This window comes from Cebidichthys violaceus, unplaced genomic scaffold (genome assembly GCF_023349555.1).
Source record: "Cebidichthys violaceus isolate CVI_PGR_0920_01 unplaced genomic scaffold, fCebVio1.0.p SCAF_7, whole genome shotgun sequence".
NCBI lineage: Eukaryota > Metazoa > Chordata > Actinopteri > Perciformes > Stichaeidae > Cebidichthys > Cebidichthys violaceus.
Window position 1 is genome coordinate 3,555,944 of NW_027176927.1, and position 15,679 is coordinate 3,571,622.

At 43.3% G+C, this 15,679-nt stretch overlaps 2 protein-coding genes across 2 annotated transcripts in view; both read left to right on the plus strand.

The window, feature by feature from the left end:
- The first annotated feature begins 463 nt into the window (after positions 1-463).
- si:ch211-79k12.1 (uncharacterized protein LOC568891 homolog) lies at positions 464-10,298 on the plus strand. The gene is made up of 7 exons (XM_068735374.1): positions 464-592; positions 1,295-1,416; positions 1,858-2,056; positions 3,183-3,328; positions 5,950-6,094; positions 8,292-8,436; positions 9,521-10,298. The coding sequence occupies exons 1-7, from the start codon at positions 541-543 to the stop codon at positions 9,606-9,608; spliced, it is 897 nt and encodes a 298-aa protein (XP_068591475.1). The 5' UTR covers positions 464-540; the 3' UTR covers positions 9,609-10,298.
- Positions 10,299-14,266: 3,968 nt separating this feature from the next.
- The window catches only part of cadm4 (cell adhesion molecule 4), a 147,827-nt gene continuing 146,414 nt past the window's right edge, over positions 14,267-15,679 (plus strand). The window contains exon 1 of the mRNA XM_068736563.1: positions 14,267-14,621. Coding sequence (XP_068592664.1) covers positions 14,549-14,621 — 73 coding nt within the window. The 5' untranslated portion in view covers positions 14,267-14,548. The remainder of the gene's footprint in view (positions 14,622-15,679) is intronic.

Sequence of the window (15,679 nt, forward strand, 5' to 3'; positions counted from 1 at the left end):
ATCAAAGGTCCCAGCAAATGAAGCCTAACATGTTTGCTTGTTCGGCATTACATATCACACGGGGATTTTGCGAAGCTCTGCGGTAACATGTCAAGACTTCTTTCACATTCTGGTGGACTTCCACAGAAAAACTACTGCCCTCAACAACAAGCTCAGACTGAAAACCTGATAGGCGCGATTCGCCCCAGAGACTAATGACGCACTGACAGTGAATTTGATTATACAGCAGCAGCAAGTTTCTTCTTTTACAGTTCACATAAACAACAATTCAGGCGTGTATGCTCCTCAGAAAAGAAAACACCAGAAATATAATAAGGCGTATTGAGCAATTTATTGTCGGCAGTATAATGGTTTGGATGTGTTTTTCTTTGTGCGTTCAGATTTCAGACTATATTTTGATCCTACTTCCTGAAAACACACGCCACACCTCCAGCTCGTTATGCATAAATACTGAGCAAACTTTCATTTCAGATTAGAAACTGGACAGTAGTGCGCACCCTTTTTCTAAACTTGTAAAGGTGTTTTTTTGTTTCCGCAGTCATGAAATTACTTCTAGTTGCTGCAGTGTTCGCCCTGATTCATGGCAGTTCTGGTAAATATTTGTTTTATTTTCTTAATGTGCTTGTATAGCTACAATCACCGTAACACATTTAATTGTATTGCTGCTCTGTAATTAGCTATTGGTTAAATCTTGTGAAAGTGTGATTCTGGTTTTTTTTTTCTTCTCCATAAATATATTCCGTTTCTGTTTTGTTTTTGTGTGTTCCTGCCTGCTTGTCTGCTCGCCTGTCTGTTTCTGAGTGCGTATGTCCTCTAGAGGAAATGCGCGAGTTTCTCTTCTGTCACACTGATGGGTTTCCCCTGGTGGTTACAAGACTCAGACTCAAACAGAAAATGTGGATGTTATTATCAAGGGAACGACGAAAACAACAGTTAAATACGTTTTTATTAATACATACTGTATACAGAGAGCCGTCTATATAACACTCGCAGCTTATGTTTGACAATAATGAAACTGTTTGTGTTGTGCAATAATTCTTGCCTGAAGTGAAAGACAAATAGCCTCTGTTGCAACTATAGCGTCCATAAAGCAGCAGAACCTGTTGCTGGTCATGTGACCACGGTGACTTTGAGAGTATTGGCAGTTTCCCCACAGGAGTCTGAAGCAAATGTCAGGAAGAGGGAGCGGTTGTTTTGAAAGTGTTGCCCGAACAGCAGCGAGCTCCCCAGCGAGCACCCTGCCTATTCATGTTGTGATCAATAACCTGCATGTGTAATCTCTGTCCACATGCAGCCACTTTGCTCATTAAAGGGCCGACCCAGCCGGTCCTGGAGGGACAGAGCATCACGCTGGAGTGTCTGTCCTCAGACTCTGAACTCAACATCAGCCAGGTCCACTTTGAGGTCTTCTCCCAGGTGAGCCTGGGAACAAATGGGTGGGTGGGAGGGAGAGAAGTGGGTACATTTTAAAAGTTCTCACCATTATTTGACTATGCTTACAACATTGTAGTGCTGATGAGAAAGGCCAAAGTGCTCAAGTGTTTAATTCCTATCGTTTGAATTATCAAATGTGAAACAAAAGATTTATCACTTAATTATGTTATGGACATTGTCACCCATGTCATAACATTTATATCCTGTATTTGCTATGACTCTCCCTACATGGGCAATCAACTGCTCTATGTAAATATCACACCGTCGAGCAGCTGACTGCTGTGTAGTCCAACACGGTGGAGAATTGAACAAAAACCGCAACACATGAAACATAACCCATCAGAATACTCCTCACAGTAACGTCATGTGATTCTATTCTTATAAATATTTCCATGTCAACTTTAACCAAAGTTCTTTCTTCAGTACATGCAGCGCTGGCGTCCAGTTTGGGAGCGATCTTGGTGCTTCTATTCGATGAAGATCGAGCGGACTGCTGACAGTCTAGTCCTGTCCATCCCCCACGCAGGAAGGTTCTATGAGGGGCCCTACCGCTGTGTGTCCGACGCCGATAATGTGACCGAGACGTACATCTCCTCCCCGCTGCTGGACTTCAAAGTGCATTGTGAGTGCATGGGTTGCTATGGGTAGGATCTGTCTGCTGAAAATGTCTGTGGAACAATGACTCTGTGACACTGTATTTCCCATTTGATAAATAAAGCAACCTTAGATGTTGTTTTTTTTTAAATTGTCGGCCTCCCGCAGTTGGAAAATAGATTACTGCAGGAATCAGACAATACGATATATAACTGTGACTTACAAATAAGATACACAGCTTCTGAGTTTCCCTTTCTAATAAGGAAATGCGTGGCATAACCGAGAATGCTGACATTACTGACAAAGAAGGAAGCATAAAAAAAATGACTGTACAACGGTAAACAGTCTAGGTGAGAAGACGGAACAAAGAAAGTCTGAAGCCTTGCAATTTCCAACCAGCAGGAGGGAGAGACAATTTTTCAGACACTGTGGATACAGCTTTCTTCACAGAGAGGGATAGAAAAACACATTAATAGTTAATAAGACAAGACACATCTATGCAATGCAGCTGCAGAGGTGTACAACAAAATAACTGCAAAAAGCACAGATCCAGTGCAAACACGGTGTTGCTATGATAGGTTGACGACATTTCATTTCATTCTTTTTTTTCCTCAGCACTCCAGGCAAACAAAAAAGGCATTCTCCCGGTGGGGCTCAAGTTTGAAGCTTTCAGTGTGGGGATACATATTTGCATAAAACGGCATCCATGGCTTGCTAGTCAGATTATCAGTGTCCTCTATCTTCTCAGTGGCCATCAAATCGACCGTAATGCTGTTTGATAGGCTCCTCAGCCTCATGGGAGGAATCAATAAGAGGCAAAGATTAGAACGGACTAAAGGGCCGAAGGAGACGCAGGGGGAGAGAAGCCAGGAGCTCGATGGACGTGGGCCATCTATTGAGATGGAAGATGAGCCATTATTCACAACACTGCCTCTCTAAAGACTTCGATAAGATGAAGCCTATTATCATTATTATTGATCGCTTGAGACAGTCTGTACCTTTGGGAGGCATTCAAACTTGAGCCTGTATACTTAAAAGATCCGAGTGTTTTAGCAGCTGCTACCACTGCAAACATGTGTTCAGTCACGTCTCTTGGAGAAATTTCCCGCTTCATTAACGTTCGATCGTTGTTCCTCATTCCCGCTGGGCTTTAGACATGGGGGAGCTGTCACTGACGAGAGAAGGCTACACCAGCTACTTGAGTGTCCCACAGGAGCTGAAGGTGCGACTCGGGGATGATGTGGTGGTGAGGTGCTCCGCCAGCTCGTCAGAGGAGCCAAGCTACTTCTGGAATAAAGACGTGAGAAAGCTTCCGGATTCTGCACGTTGGCAGTGTTCTCATTATGCTTTTGTGAACTTGTCATTCCCTCTCCAGCTCCCTCCCTCCACTGTCGATATGACCTCTTTATTTCTTTCCTGTCTTGTTCCAGTCTGTCTCGGCCAACACATTCTCATTCCTAGTACTGACGCTCCCAAACTCGTCCCGTACTGACTTTGTCAGAGCCTTAGTCGTCTCTTTCTAACACGCTGGGTTGCGCAGAGCTCGGTCGCAGTGAACACGTGGTTAACATCATGGTTGGGCTTAAAGTAGCTGCGTATACTTAGTAAAAACTGTGAACAACGTAACATAAGTTTGTAAAAAATGTCACAAACATCACTAATGTTACTTCGAAATGACTCAACACCTCTTTGGGATAGGAACACCGGTCTTGTCCCTGTTGAAAGTCCTGTGTTTGTTTGACCTATCCACCTCCCATCACTCTCCAGAGCATATTTTCGAAACGTCTAAAAAAATGGCGGTGCGTCTCATACAGACGCTAAAGGGTGTGACGGCGTCAGACTCCAGGGGATGTTACAAAGCGTCTGTATTTGCCGTCCTAGGAATGAGAACAGGCTTTCTAGTTCCCTCTTTCGCTCTTGGCTTTGCTCACATGGTTCTTTTAATTTTCCCTCCTCCTCTTACACCATGTCTCTCCCTGAGTTTCTCAAGCCGTTCGTTTCCCCTCGGCTGTCGTCTTTCCATCCCCTCTTCTGAAGAAGTGCTCTGTATTTAAGTGACCGGTTGGCTTAGGCCCACCGCTCGCTGGGGATTGCAGCTTTCCCACTTACATAGGATTAATAGTTTAATGAGGTCTAGACAAGAGCCAGTCAACCTGAAAACAATTATGTGTATAGATTTCTAATGATTTTTTTTTTTAGTGTTTGGTTAACCAGAATTGAATTATTCAACTGGACTCTTTGCTGAGCTAAGAAACCCTCACCCGAGGGAAATTAAGACATCTCTTGTGTAAAATGCCAAAGTGACAATAGGCATGTAGAACAAGAAGACGTTGATGAGCTGGGAGATACTCTGTGCCCTTGTGGTGAGAAAATGGTATTACACTTTCTAGTTTGTAATCAAAATCACCGTTACCACCATCAGAAAGCCACAGGTGTAATGAAGCTCCGCAACCAGGACGACATCTTGGGAACAGGCACACGTAATTGGAAAGTTCCCCCTTTTGTTATTCATTTTGATAAGTGGGCTCAGGGTTAATATGCTTGTTAAAGGGTCACTGCTAATCCGGGTTTTAAATGGGCTTACAAGTCCAAATCCAATTCAGTGGACATTTTATACTGCTAATACTGTTTGTCCTCCACATATTCATATGAGTTTATTAGGATTTTTTTTTGTTCATTACTTGTTAAATCTACAGCACTTTGAGGAAGAAGAAGAATTATTGTCAGCGTGACAGAAAGGTCCGTCACTGTATGACGAATCCTTTAGCGCACCTCCACTCATGATTCACCTGTATATCTTATTCATACTCCATTTACATAAGTCACAAAACCTTTGGAAAAGAGAAATGAGACAAGGAAATGATAAGATGAGATGGAATGTTGGGTGGTTGTGTTTGTTCTCTATCTGTGAGTCTACTGTATGTATGACAGGAGTGGATGTGGGGCAAAGAGCGGCATCAGAACGGCCCACTTTGACAGACATCCGCCGTGGGCACATTGGCCCCCGGTAATGACAGCAGGACAGAGGCAGAAACGGGCCACTGCTTAGGAAGCCAGTGGATTTGCATACAAAATGCTGCTTTGGCCAGACCTGGCCTTTATGGGAAATCCTCTTAATTCAGATGCATTCAAATTGAAATGGACTTTCTTGGCAGGAGCCTCAGCTCCCAGGAGCCAAATCATTTGCATGGTGTAATGTCTTTTTTTTTTTGTTTTTGTTTTTTTACCTCATCCCCTGTGTTCGTTTGTTTTCCAATCCTTGTGTTTGGCCTATTATTTGTTTCCTCCCATGTCGAGCTCTATCTCATAATAGTGCAGCTATTTCTGTGTCAACAATTCATCCCGCTCCCTCGCCATCTCATTATGTGTTGTGTTAACAGTCTGTTGTTGTGGCTTCATTCTTTGCGGATGATGGTGTTATCTGGGTTATTGACTTGTGTCGATGTGTGTTCATTCGTTGGGATTACTACTCAGGTAAATACACTTCATTTGGGATTTTGGGGACTGTTCTCTGGTGGCCGTGCACCAGCAGTCTTCCTGTCTGCGCCCCACTGCCGTTGCCAATCTCTCTGTTTCTCCCTTTCGTGTTCTATTTCGTTCTCTCTTTGTCCCTCTATCGCTTGCACACAAATCCGCCAAAATAACACTTTCACTCCCTTTTCTTTCTCTTTCCCTCGTATACACTCCTCTTGTCTGTCTGAAACCCTCTGTTTCTCGGCATCTCTCTTTCGCTAACTAGCGTCGTCTATTCTCCATCTTTCTTGCGCTCTAAGCTCAGCACAATTTTAATTTGTGGGAGTTTGTCGATTCTCTTCGGGCTGCAAACAATCCAGCCTATATTTCTTTTTTGACTTTCTGCCCTGCTTTCTGTTTGTTGCACTCTCTTACGCTCTCTTGTAAATCTCCATCTTTCTCTTTCAGGGCGACGACTGGATCCTGCCTTCCTCCACGCTGACACTGAGGAAGATCAGAGCGATGGATGAAGGACAGTACACTTGCATGGCCGAGCATCCCTCTGTGGAGTCACTCAGCAAGAAACGCACCATCAGTATCACTGTGCTGTCAAGTAAGAAAAGACTATAGATCTAACTGGAAAAGTCATGTTGTCCTTTATACTGACTGAGTGTAGAAAGGTTGCTTCCCGCTTCTTCTTTCTAAAAAACGGTTTGGGCTTTCTTTGTAAATGCTGGGGATTTCAGCTCTCAACATCCTCTAAACAAAAACAAAAAAAACATTGTGTTCTACTTCCTTTTTCAATCAGCTGCTTGAAGAAAGTGTTAGTGTGTAATTACGTCATCAGGAGCATATGCAGAAGTTGCCATTTGCGAAAGTGCGTGGGAAACCTTTAAAGCCTTACATTTCTAAAGAAATAGCCTTCAGGGTTAAGGTTTAATTTATCTGCACACTAGAATGATAATAAAAAGTAGAGAAAAGACCGTAATGCTGTAGTAAAGAGAGGTTAGGACATTTATGAAAACACCTCACACATAAAGGTGACAAAGAAGACCGTAATGAAATTACCTTTAAAATGTCAAATGAAAATAGGTAAGATGATACCAGAGGACATTAATACATTTTAAATAAATAATGGCAATGACTAAACTGCACCAACTTTAAGGATTAAAGGATAATTATTCAAACAGTGAAAGAAGCAGTGATTTCTCCTGACCTTTGATTTTTTTTTTCTTTTGACAGAAATGTCAAGTCAAACATAAGTGCACTCTAGAGAAGGGCTTCTCAACCTTTTGTAACTTAAAGCCCACTTTTGATTGTTAAAAATCATGGATCACCATAATACAAAAAACCCACAATTGCTATGACACATATTTCTTCACCACTTGCTTTGGAGCTTTTACTGGCTAGCTAACAGTGGCAAAACACGTCTCTACCTGATGATGGGTCGTGATCGGTGTGGGGGTTATTTAAACGGAATAGGTCAATACAATGATGAGTTCTAGTTTGACGTTTACTGAATAAAAAAAAACAAAAAAACAAAAACAAACACAAAACAACATTATACAAAAACAGAATTAATAAAACAAAATAGGTGAGGATTGGCTAATACTAAAAGGTAAATAAACACAAATGGACAATAACAAAATAATAAACTAAGGTAAGTCAAAATAACAGCATTTGTATGTTAGCAAAAAAAAATATTTTTATTCTGATCTAACCATATTAACGTTCCTCCACTAGATGGCGCTCTGATGCCCACCACAGCTGCTTTAGACTACACAGCGAGGAGACAGTCTTACAAATGAGTTAGAAATACTCGAGAGACATTAGAAACTGACATTTGGGAGCAGGCTAGGGTTTTTGCTACTTCTTTTATTGTTACTTATTCCAACTGGTGTTTCTAACACCATGCGAACGTATACAGTGCATCATAGTGTGTGATAGCGATGTCTACGGAGTGCAGGCTTTTCTTTGTCTTTGTGAACGACAAACTATCATTTCTCATGGTTGTATTCAAGTGGAGAACTAATTTCATTACAACATTATAGCTAATCCGATTTATGGCACTTCATCTGTCTTCATCATCTTTATCATTGACCTGTGAGATGACTGCACTGTTGTAATGTAATGCCGTTTTTAAACACCATCCTCTCACCCAGTAAGATTCATAAGCCTTGAAATTTCATTCGTTGAAATTATGCAACCTCTAAAAATGCAATTAAGCCAATGCATGTTATTTATTATGGTAGAGTTAACTCATTACTTCTTCAATTGTCTCATTGGTCACTGCGCTCCACAGTTTCTCCAGTATTTTCTCTGAAGCACATGTAGTAATTAAAAAAAGTAATAAACTCTAGATGCTTGAATAATGGTTGGGGTATGGCGAGCAAATGTTGCATGTCACTGCTGCTGCTTTGAATTTGCACTACAATAGAAGTGCAAACCTTAAACAAACAGTCCTGGTGCCAAGAAATTCACTTAACTTATGGAATATGGCTACTGTATATGAACAGGCAAAGCATGCGTTTGTTGCTGCTCCAAATCCTCTTAACCATAATTCTTCATCTTTTACTTTGTTGGGGATAATTAGACATTTTCAAATTGTAAAGAGCAGACTTCTTGAAGATCGGTGCGGTGAGCGGCAGAATGGCCATCTGAGCTCTGCACAGACACTCTTTTCTTCCACAAACAAACAGGAGGTTGCCTTTAGATGCTTTGCCTGGAGGCAGGAAAAACTTGTAGTTTTGCTGATTTCAGAGTCTGCGTGATGCATGTTTGCCTTCATGTCTGACTGATCTGTCCCACAGAGGATGCCCGCTGGTATGAGTCTAGTAATGGCCGTCTCATGTTGATGACCTCGGCGGCGGCCCTCTCTCTCCTGGTGTTCATCCTCTCCATGAGTGTATTCCTGTGCCGCAGGGCCAAGCGCGCCAAGACCTGCAAGGGACCCATGTAAGAAACAACTGTTTGAATGTGTGTGTGTGTGTGTGTGCATCTGCTCCTCTTTCATAAAAGGAAATCACTTTTCTCTTTACTTGTGATCTGATCTTTTAAATCGTAATCTAAATCTGATTGATAAAGTGCCTCTGAGTGCGAGGGAATGCGTGCGCGCCCGCGTGATTGTTTTATTTTTTTATTTTTTTTTACTGCGCTTCGTCCACACTCACCTTCCCATTTTCCCTAACTCAGCCTCGGTCTCTCCTCCTGCAGTTTGACTTTATATTACGGTTATGGTTATTGCTGCAATATTTCATTCTGTCTCATGCGATAGAACCGAGGCCATTACAGTCACAGTGTGTGTATTTTGCCGCATGTGCCAGTGTGCACCTTGGTGTATACTTCACATTGTGTGTATGCGTGTTATATATTGCCAAGTGATCTTGCGGAAAACCTTTTCACACATGTGCAGACTAGTGTCTGTGTGCTTTTATGTGTTTTAAAAGGCGTTATCGGTGTTGAATATTAAAGTCAATCTCAGCTGCTCTGACCGACTTGACCCCGTCCTTGATCTCTTTCATGCTCCCACCTCTCCCATGTGTTTCTCCACACTTTCTGCTTGTGGAGAGCCTGAACTAATGGCAGCAGCTTCAATTTCATGATAGTATTTAAAGTACATATAAAGGCGACAGCGATGATAAGAGCAGAAGCGAAGTCCCATTAAACCTATTGCTGACAGCATGTTAATGTGCACTATGACCCCATGCTGCTTCTCTTATTAACTCCTTTCCCATATGGGCTGAAAAAAAATATTTTCATAGGACACAATTTCCATGAGTGCATGCTTTATACATGATCGCTGTGTCTTTGTGGTGGCCTAGAAGAAATAGCAGCATTTTCTGCAATATGTGTATGTGAGCATGTGTGAATAAAAAGAGAGGGAGAGCTAAAGAGAGAAAAATGGACTTTCACATCATGGCTACATCGCTCGGTCCTAGTCTATAATTTCCTCACTTATATATTTTCTAGTGCCTACTGGGAGGTCGATATACTGATAATAATGCTCCTCCGTCTTTCCTTCTCTTTCTTCTCTCGCCAGTGATGACCGGTCTCAGAAGAAGCCCATCTACAAAGCCAGTGTGGAGTCTCTGCCCTCCACCTGTGCAGACAAACAACCTCTGGTTTGACTGCACAGGCAGGTGGAAGGATGAGGAGGGGGATGGAGGGGAGATGGAGCAAAAGGCAAGGAAGATGGAGTGGGTGACCAGAAAATGAGGGATGGCATGGAGAGGATACTTAAAGAGGGAGGATGTGGTGGGTGGTCACATCGAGGCAGGAGAGGGGGAGGAAAGGGGACAAAAAGAGGGATATTTGGAGACTGAAGGGAAGGCAGAGCGAAGCTGGGTGTGAGAAAAACAACATAGAAACATAAGGGCAAATGATTGCTTTAGAGGCACGGGTGCTGCTTTGCTTGTGTGTGTAGGCTGAAGTTGTGCGTCTTGGACAGAGAGGTGGGCAATTTTCTCTTCATTTATTCTGCACTGTGGAAAACGGTGAGCTCCGTTCTTAGCAAAATGATGGGGGATTAATCTTGTGTACTATAATAGCTGTAAAGACTCCATATGCAATTCTCCTTCTTTTCTGTCACAAACATAATTGCTCAACTGCGTATTATTGAATGAGCCATTTGGGTGATAGAACAAGGTTTTATTTTGTTGATTTGTTTCCCTTTCAACCTCTTTTTCCAGAGCAGAAGCATCTTCTGTGAGAAGGTTATAATAATCTTTTTACTGTGACAGCTCTTGGGCACATCGCACTCTACTATTTTATTTACTGTATTCTGGATTTCTTTGATATTAAATGGCTTTCAGAAAATAGCCTGTGTGTGCGCCATTGATTTTGTTCCATTTTAGCGTGACAAAAGAGGTTGGCGAGTATTGACAACGTGGTGAAAGCTGCATGCTCGCTTGGCCGAACATCTTCTCCATCCAATGCCATCTCAAGCTTGCATCAGTTTGTTTACCAACCTTCACTTTCAGTGTGCAAGCCCTTACTCTGAAGCAGTGACCTTTACTCAAAGTACTGTGCCTGTGCATGCTTGTGTTTCTCCCAATCCGCCTGCAGGCACAAACCCATTTTCAGCCAGTTCAGCTAACAAACATACTCATGAAGTAAAAACTCACACTTCAACACAGTGAGAATAGTAGTAAAGTCAGGTAACTTTGAAACTTTGTCCGCCCATTATAAGAATAGGCAGGGTTAGCCTTCGGTAGTTCTACCTCAATATGAATTTAGCCTATTCTGATTCCCCGCCAAAGTAACCATCATAGACTACAACTTCATCTTTTTAATTTTCTCCTCTGTTGCCTTGTAACCCTTAATACCGTGCCACAGCACCATCGCTTATTACCATAACCGTGCTCATAACGCAAAGAATTTCATTACACTTGTCTGTTGAAGTTATGTTGGGCTTTATGTGGTTTTATTATCGGTGTGTGGTTGACCGTAGGCCGTCGTTAATAATAGGCGAAGCGGCAGTTTAACAATGACACTCCATTAACGGGTGCATGCGCCACAGAGCACAGCCAGGATAATGTTATTAAACTGATTATTCAAGCCCCCTGTACAGCTCGGCTCTGCTGCAGCCACTCTTTGTCAGGAATTTTACAGACTCCTTGTTTTTCTTTTTCCAACTCCACAAACTTCTGCTGATTTTATGTCTTCAACAGGAATAAAGAGCAAAACAGATGGGGTGTTTTTTTAACCAAAACAGAAAGACTTCTCACAAAATCTTCACGCTCTGTTGGAAAAAATACAATGTTGTAAATTTAAAATGCCCTCCTGCATGTGAAATACCAGCGAGCACCATCTCGTTTTGGCCTTTGAGTCAGTCATGAGTGAAATGCTGTGTGCTCCCTAGTGGGCTTAGGTCCTGGGGCTTCAACTGGTTGGCCAGAAAAGACAAGATTATGTATCAGGAATTTCACACAGTGGAGCTGTCCCAGAGGTACAAGGTTCTGGTTGGGAGGGAGAGAAGTAGTTTACAGAGACATTTTGACCTTGATAGTGCCTCGAGGATAAACCACTGGACAACGGCTTAGGGCAAGGCAGGATCTGTGCAGAGAATACAGAGAGCAGCCAAAAGTATTAGCGCAAAGTCCAGGCAGGATGCAGATCTGTGACATGGCAACACCAGTGTCAATTGGTCAGGTAGGCAAATGGCCTGACAGCCCTCGGTACACTGATCTACAAGTAAAGGTGAATTATACCAGACATGTCACCTCGTTGACTGATGCAACAAAGTGCCAGATATTTGTAGCCATTGCCCACTGCTGTTCTCGTCACGGTCACTTGGTTTTGTATGTGCCTCCTGCATATGTTGTGTCAAATGGCTGAAAATGAAGGAGTGGAGTTCGCTGGAGAAGCAGGTGTTTTCCCCTCATTACTTTCTGACAATGCCCCATCTGGTGCAGGGGGGCGGGCGCTGCCTGCCACCGACTCCCTGCCAACTGGGGAACAAACACTCGTAGAGAGGCTGACAGGGAAAAATGGGATGGGATGGGAATTGGGGGAATGAGTTGGGTAGACACTAACTTCGCCAAAACAACAAGGTTAAAGCTTGTGTCATGAAATAAATTCACAGAGCGGGGAGAGAGAGAGAGAGCCCGAAGCGGAGACTTAAAGATTTCACACAGATCTACGCAAAAGAGGTCAGATGTGAGCCGAGAGTTCAAAGCAACTTCATGGAAGTCAAGGGTAGGAATATTTATACTAATGCTAATAGACAGCTTTGATGCTTTACTGCCTGTTTGAACTTTTCTCACTGTTTGAACCAAACTGACCGAAGTGTCAGGATTTGTGTCAGATGAGAGAGAGGCCTAAGCAGATTTGAAATCCATGACATGCTATCTCCAAAGTTACCTAGAGGGGGCGCCAAAGATAGTTAAAAACGTCCAGGAGGCTTCAAACACATGGCACAACACTAGATTAGTAGGGGGAAAAAAAGAGATTGTGGAAAGAGAAACAATTTTCATAATGGAGCAGTGCGCTCTGACTGGAAAACACAATCATGGGCAAACTGTGGCCACAGCATGAGGGCAAAGTTAAAGAGCCTCTTTAGAGGGGCCTAATAGGCCCTGACTACAGATGAGGAGAAACTCTGGTTCGTCCGCTGCTCAAGTTTTTGTTCCGGGCCATTACCGTCATTGCGAAACGGTGATTTAACCGAATGCTCTCAGGTCCCTTCCTTGCTCTCCTTGATGAGTCATATGCGTACTTTAGAGACAAAGCAGCTTCTGCAACACAATGTCCCCTAATCTCAAGACATACGAAGACAGCTGCACATATTATAATTTGGCAGTGAGTCAATATATAACCTTTCCTCCGCCTCGTAGGTGAATAATCATTAATAAATACAGTTATTCTTACAGAAAACAATTCAGTTTGCCCCCATTTCTGCCTTAAAGGATAACGTTGGTATTTCAATCAATCAATAACTTTATTGTCGTTGTATTTGCAAACATGGTGGATTGTATTAAAAGACTTAATACATGTTTACAATAAATATAAATAAGGCACGAATGAATGATTCTCATCCATGTCCCCACATTGATGTGTTAACTAGTAGGGACAACAGTTTCTGAAGTTAGTCCAGTATTGAGGTAGAGTGCTGCAGACAGAAGCTGCCCTCAGGCCGCACCGTAATTAAATTGGGGCAACATTCTCCACGTAAATTGACGTTTTGCGGGAAGACAACGGGTTGAAATGCGTGTGCCACCATGGTGCCACCCCTACTTGATATTTGACAACAACTGGGTAGATCCCCTCTTGTTGCATTAGATGTTGTGTGCGCCAGAGTATATGGATGAAGAACAAATTGAAGAGGGTTTACAACAGGCAGAGGAGGGTGAACCAGCTGCTACAGGGCCGGGAAGCTCGTCAGACTGGTGATGTTCCTGTGGGTGCTGTGACCCAATGAGGCCCACGGTGGAACAATGCTGTAAAGAGTGGGACCATGTCTCTACCCCGATAATCACATTTCACAAAAAAGACTTCTGATTGACACAATAACAAACACAACAAGGGACAGGTGAGTGAGTTTTATTTCTCTGTAGGGTTCTTTCCATTGTGTTGTCCGATAATAATAATAATCTGAGCCTGTGGACGAAATGCTTTTCGGCTTGCAGTGTTCTTTTAAACTGTTCCCCCATATAATAGTGTTTACCTCCTGTGAAAATGACAGCGCCCCCCTCGGTGGTTAGGGATACGGGTCTGTTCAGGCGTAAGGAGGGGAAGCACGTATCGACGGGGAAACAGTTATCCCTCAACACTTGTCCATTTGCAAAAAGTGTTTAGTACAAACACATAGACAAATAGGGTCCACTTTGAAAAATACCGAATACATGACATATGTGCTGATTAATCTGCGCAATGCCATTGCAGTTGACTTCACAATAGACTGATGCCTGCAACATTATTGTCTCTTCAAACAGTAAACATCTGGTTCATTGTCATCTTTATCATTGTGCCACACTGATCATTTTCGGTCCCGTGGAACTGAATATGAAATAAATTGGTTATTTGCGTCGGGAAATTAATGTTGGTTATCAATCACATTTAGGGCGAATTGATTTCAATTAATTGGACTACGCGTCCCGTCTTCCTCCCCCCCGCAAGCCCAGAGCCGATTTCTTCTGAAAGCCCAGCCCCTCTTTCTCCTCCGCACACCCCTCCACCTGCTCCGGCTCTCTGCAATTGGTCGGAAACACGCACAGGCCCGCCCTATTGGCAGCTTTTAAATATATTTACAATGTAAAGTAACCAAGAAAAACCGGCCGAGCCGTCACATCCAGGCATTCCGAGGAAGAGAAAGTGTATGTGGGTGTGTGTGAGAAGGAGTATTACTATGTAAAGACCTGCCACTACACGCACTGAGCGCTTGACAAAACACACACTCGTTCACGCAGTCCGCACGCGCGCGCACTCACTCACTCTCACACACACACATACACACAGAGAGACGCTGAAGGCGCTGTCGGAGAGTGAACCTGCGGGTTCATGTCACTCTGATTTCTCCAAGGAAGAGGAATACCGAGGAAGAGATCAGAGGGGAATATCAGCGACAACGATGGCTTTCGCGACCGTGTGGAACTACTGCGTCCCTCTCACCATCGTCACAGTCGCCTGCCTGGTGCGCACCGGTAAGACTCGAGAGAGGGAGTGAATGAGTGTGATGCGAATGAGAAGAGTGGTAAGCCGCCTCGATGTGTTGTGGCTTTTCCGCGCAAGTTTGCCTAAGTCCTCTGAAAAGAAGCTTGAAAATGCACCGAGTTTATTCTGACTTGTCAGGCGGGGAGAAGGGAAGGAGTCGCTCCCCGTGGGACAAAAAAAGAACACGTGCAGTTATTCCAGTTTACAATCGTCCTGCGGACTACTGTTGGTAATCACCACAGGGTGATTAGAATCAAAGCCCATTGCGCAAGTCTGGTACGTGCGTATTTCTATTTGGGTATGAGTCATTGTGATGACCACTTATGGAAACTGTTAGGCTGGAAAGACCCCAAAAGACCTCAGAATGAAAACAAAAGTGAAAGGGTGCAGGAAAGAAAAGACACTTTTTTGCCCACGCAGAAATATTTTGTGAAATCATCCCATGCTCTGTTGACCCGCGTGCGTCAAGACATTTATGATTATTTTGTTTTCCCCTGGTCAGACCGTGTTTGGGACTTATTGTGGGGAGCTGGGACCGGATCCCCGGGAGACATACGTGGATACAGACATTCATGTAGAGAGCTCCGATTGAATATTCTGACAGGAACATGATGAGAGCTCATAACAAATGCCCGCAGTGGACCAGACGTGTGGCACACACCAGACCCAGCGGTTTATATGCTGCAGTAGTGTGAGGGACTGAAAGGACTTTTGAGACCTCACCTTATCAGATACAATAACATCTAACAATCAATTGCAAAGCATGTAATGGCACCTGCGGTGCCTTTCGTTGTGTTTACTCTCCCCGCTGGAACCTCTCAGTCTGGGATAGTCCTGCATTGCTCCCTTATGGACACAATAGATTTCATGGTCACTATCCTATAACAAGTGCATCTGCTGCAAAAATAGGGATTTGGATTTGGCTCAATCATGACTCAGAGCAACTTTAGCCTCATGGTATTTTGTGCCATCTGCTTGGGTATTGTAAAAATCACAGATTCATAACGGACCTTATTACAGTCCACCAAAAGCGTCAGTAAGCCTGACG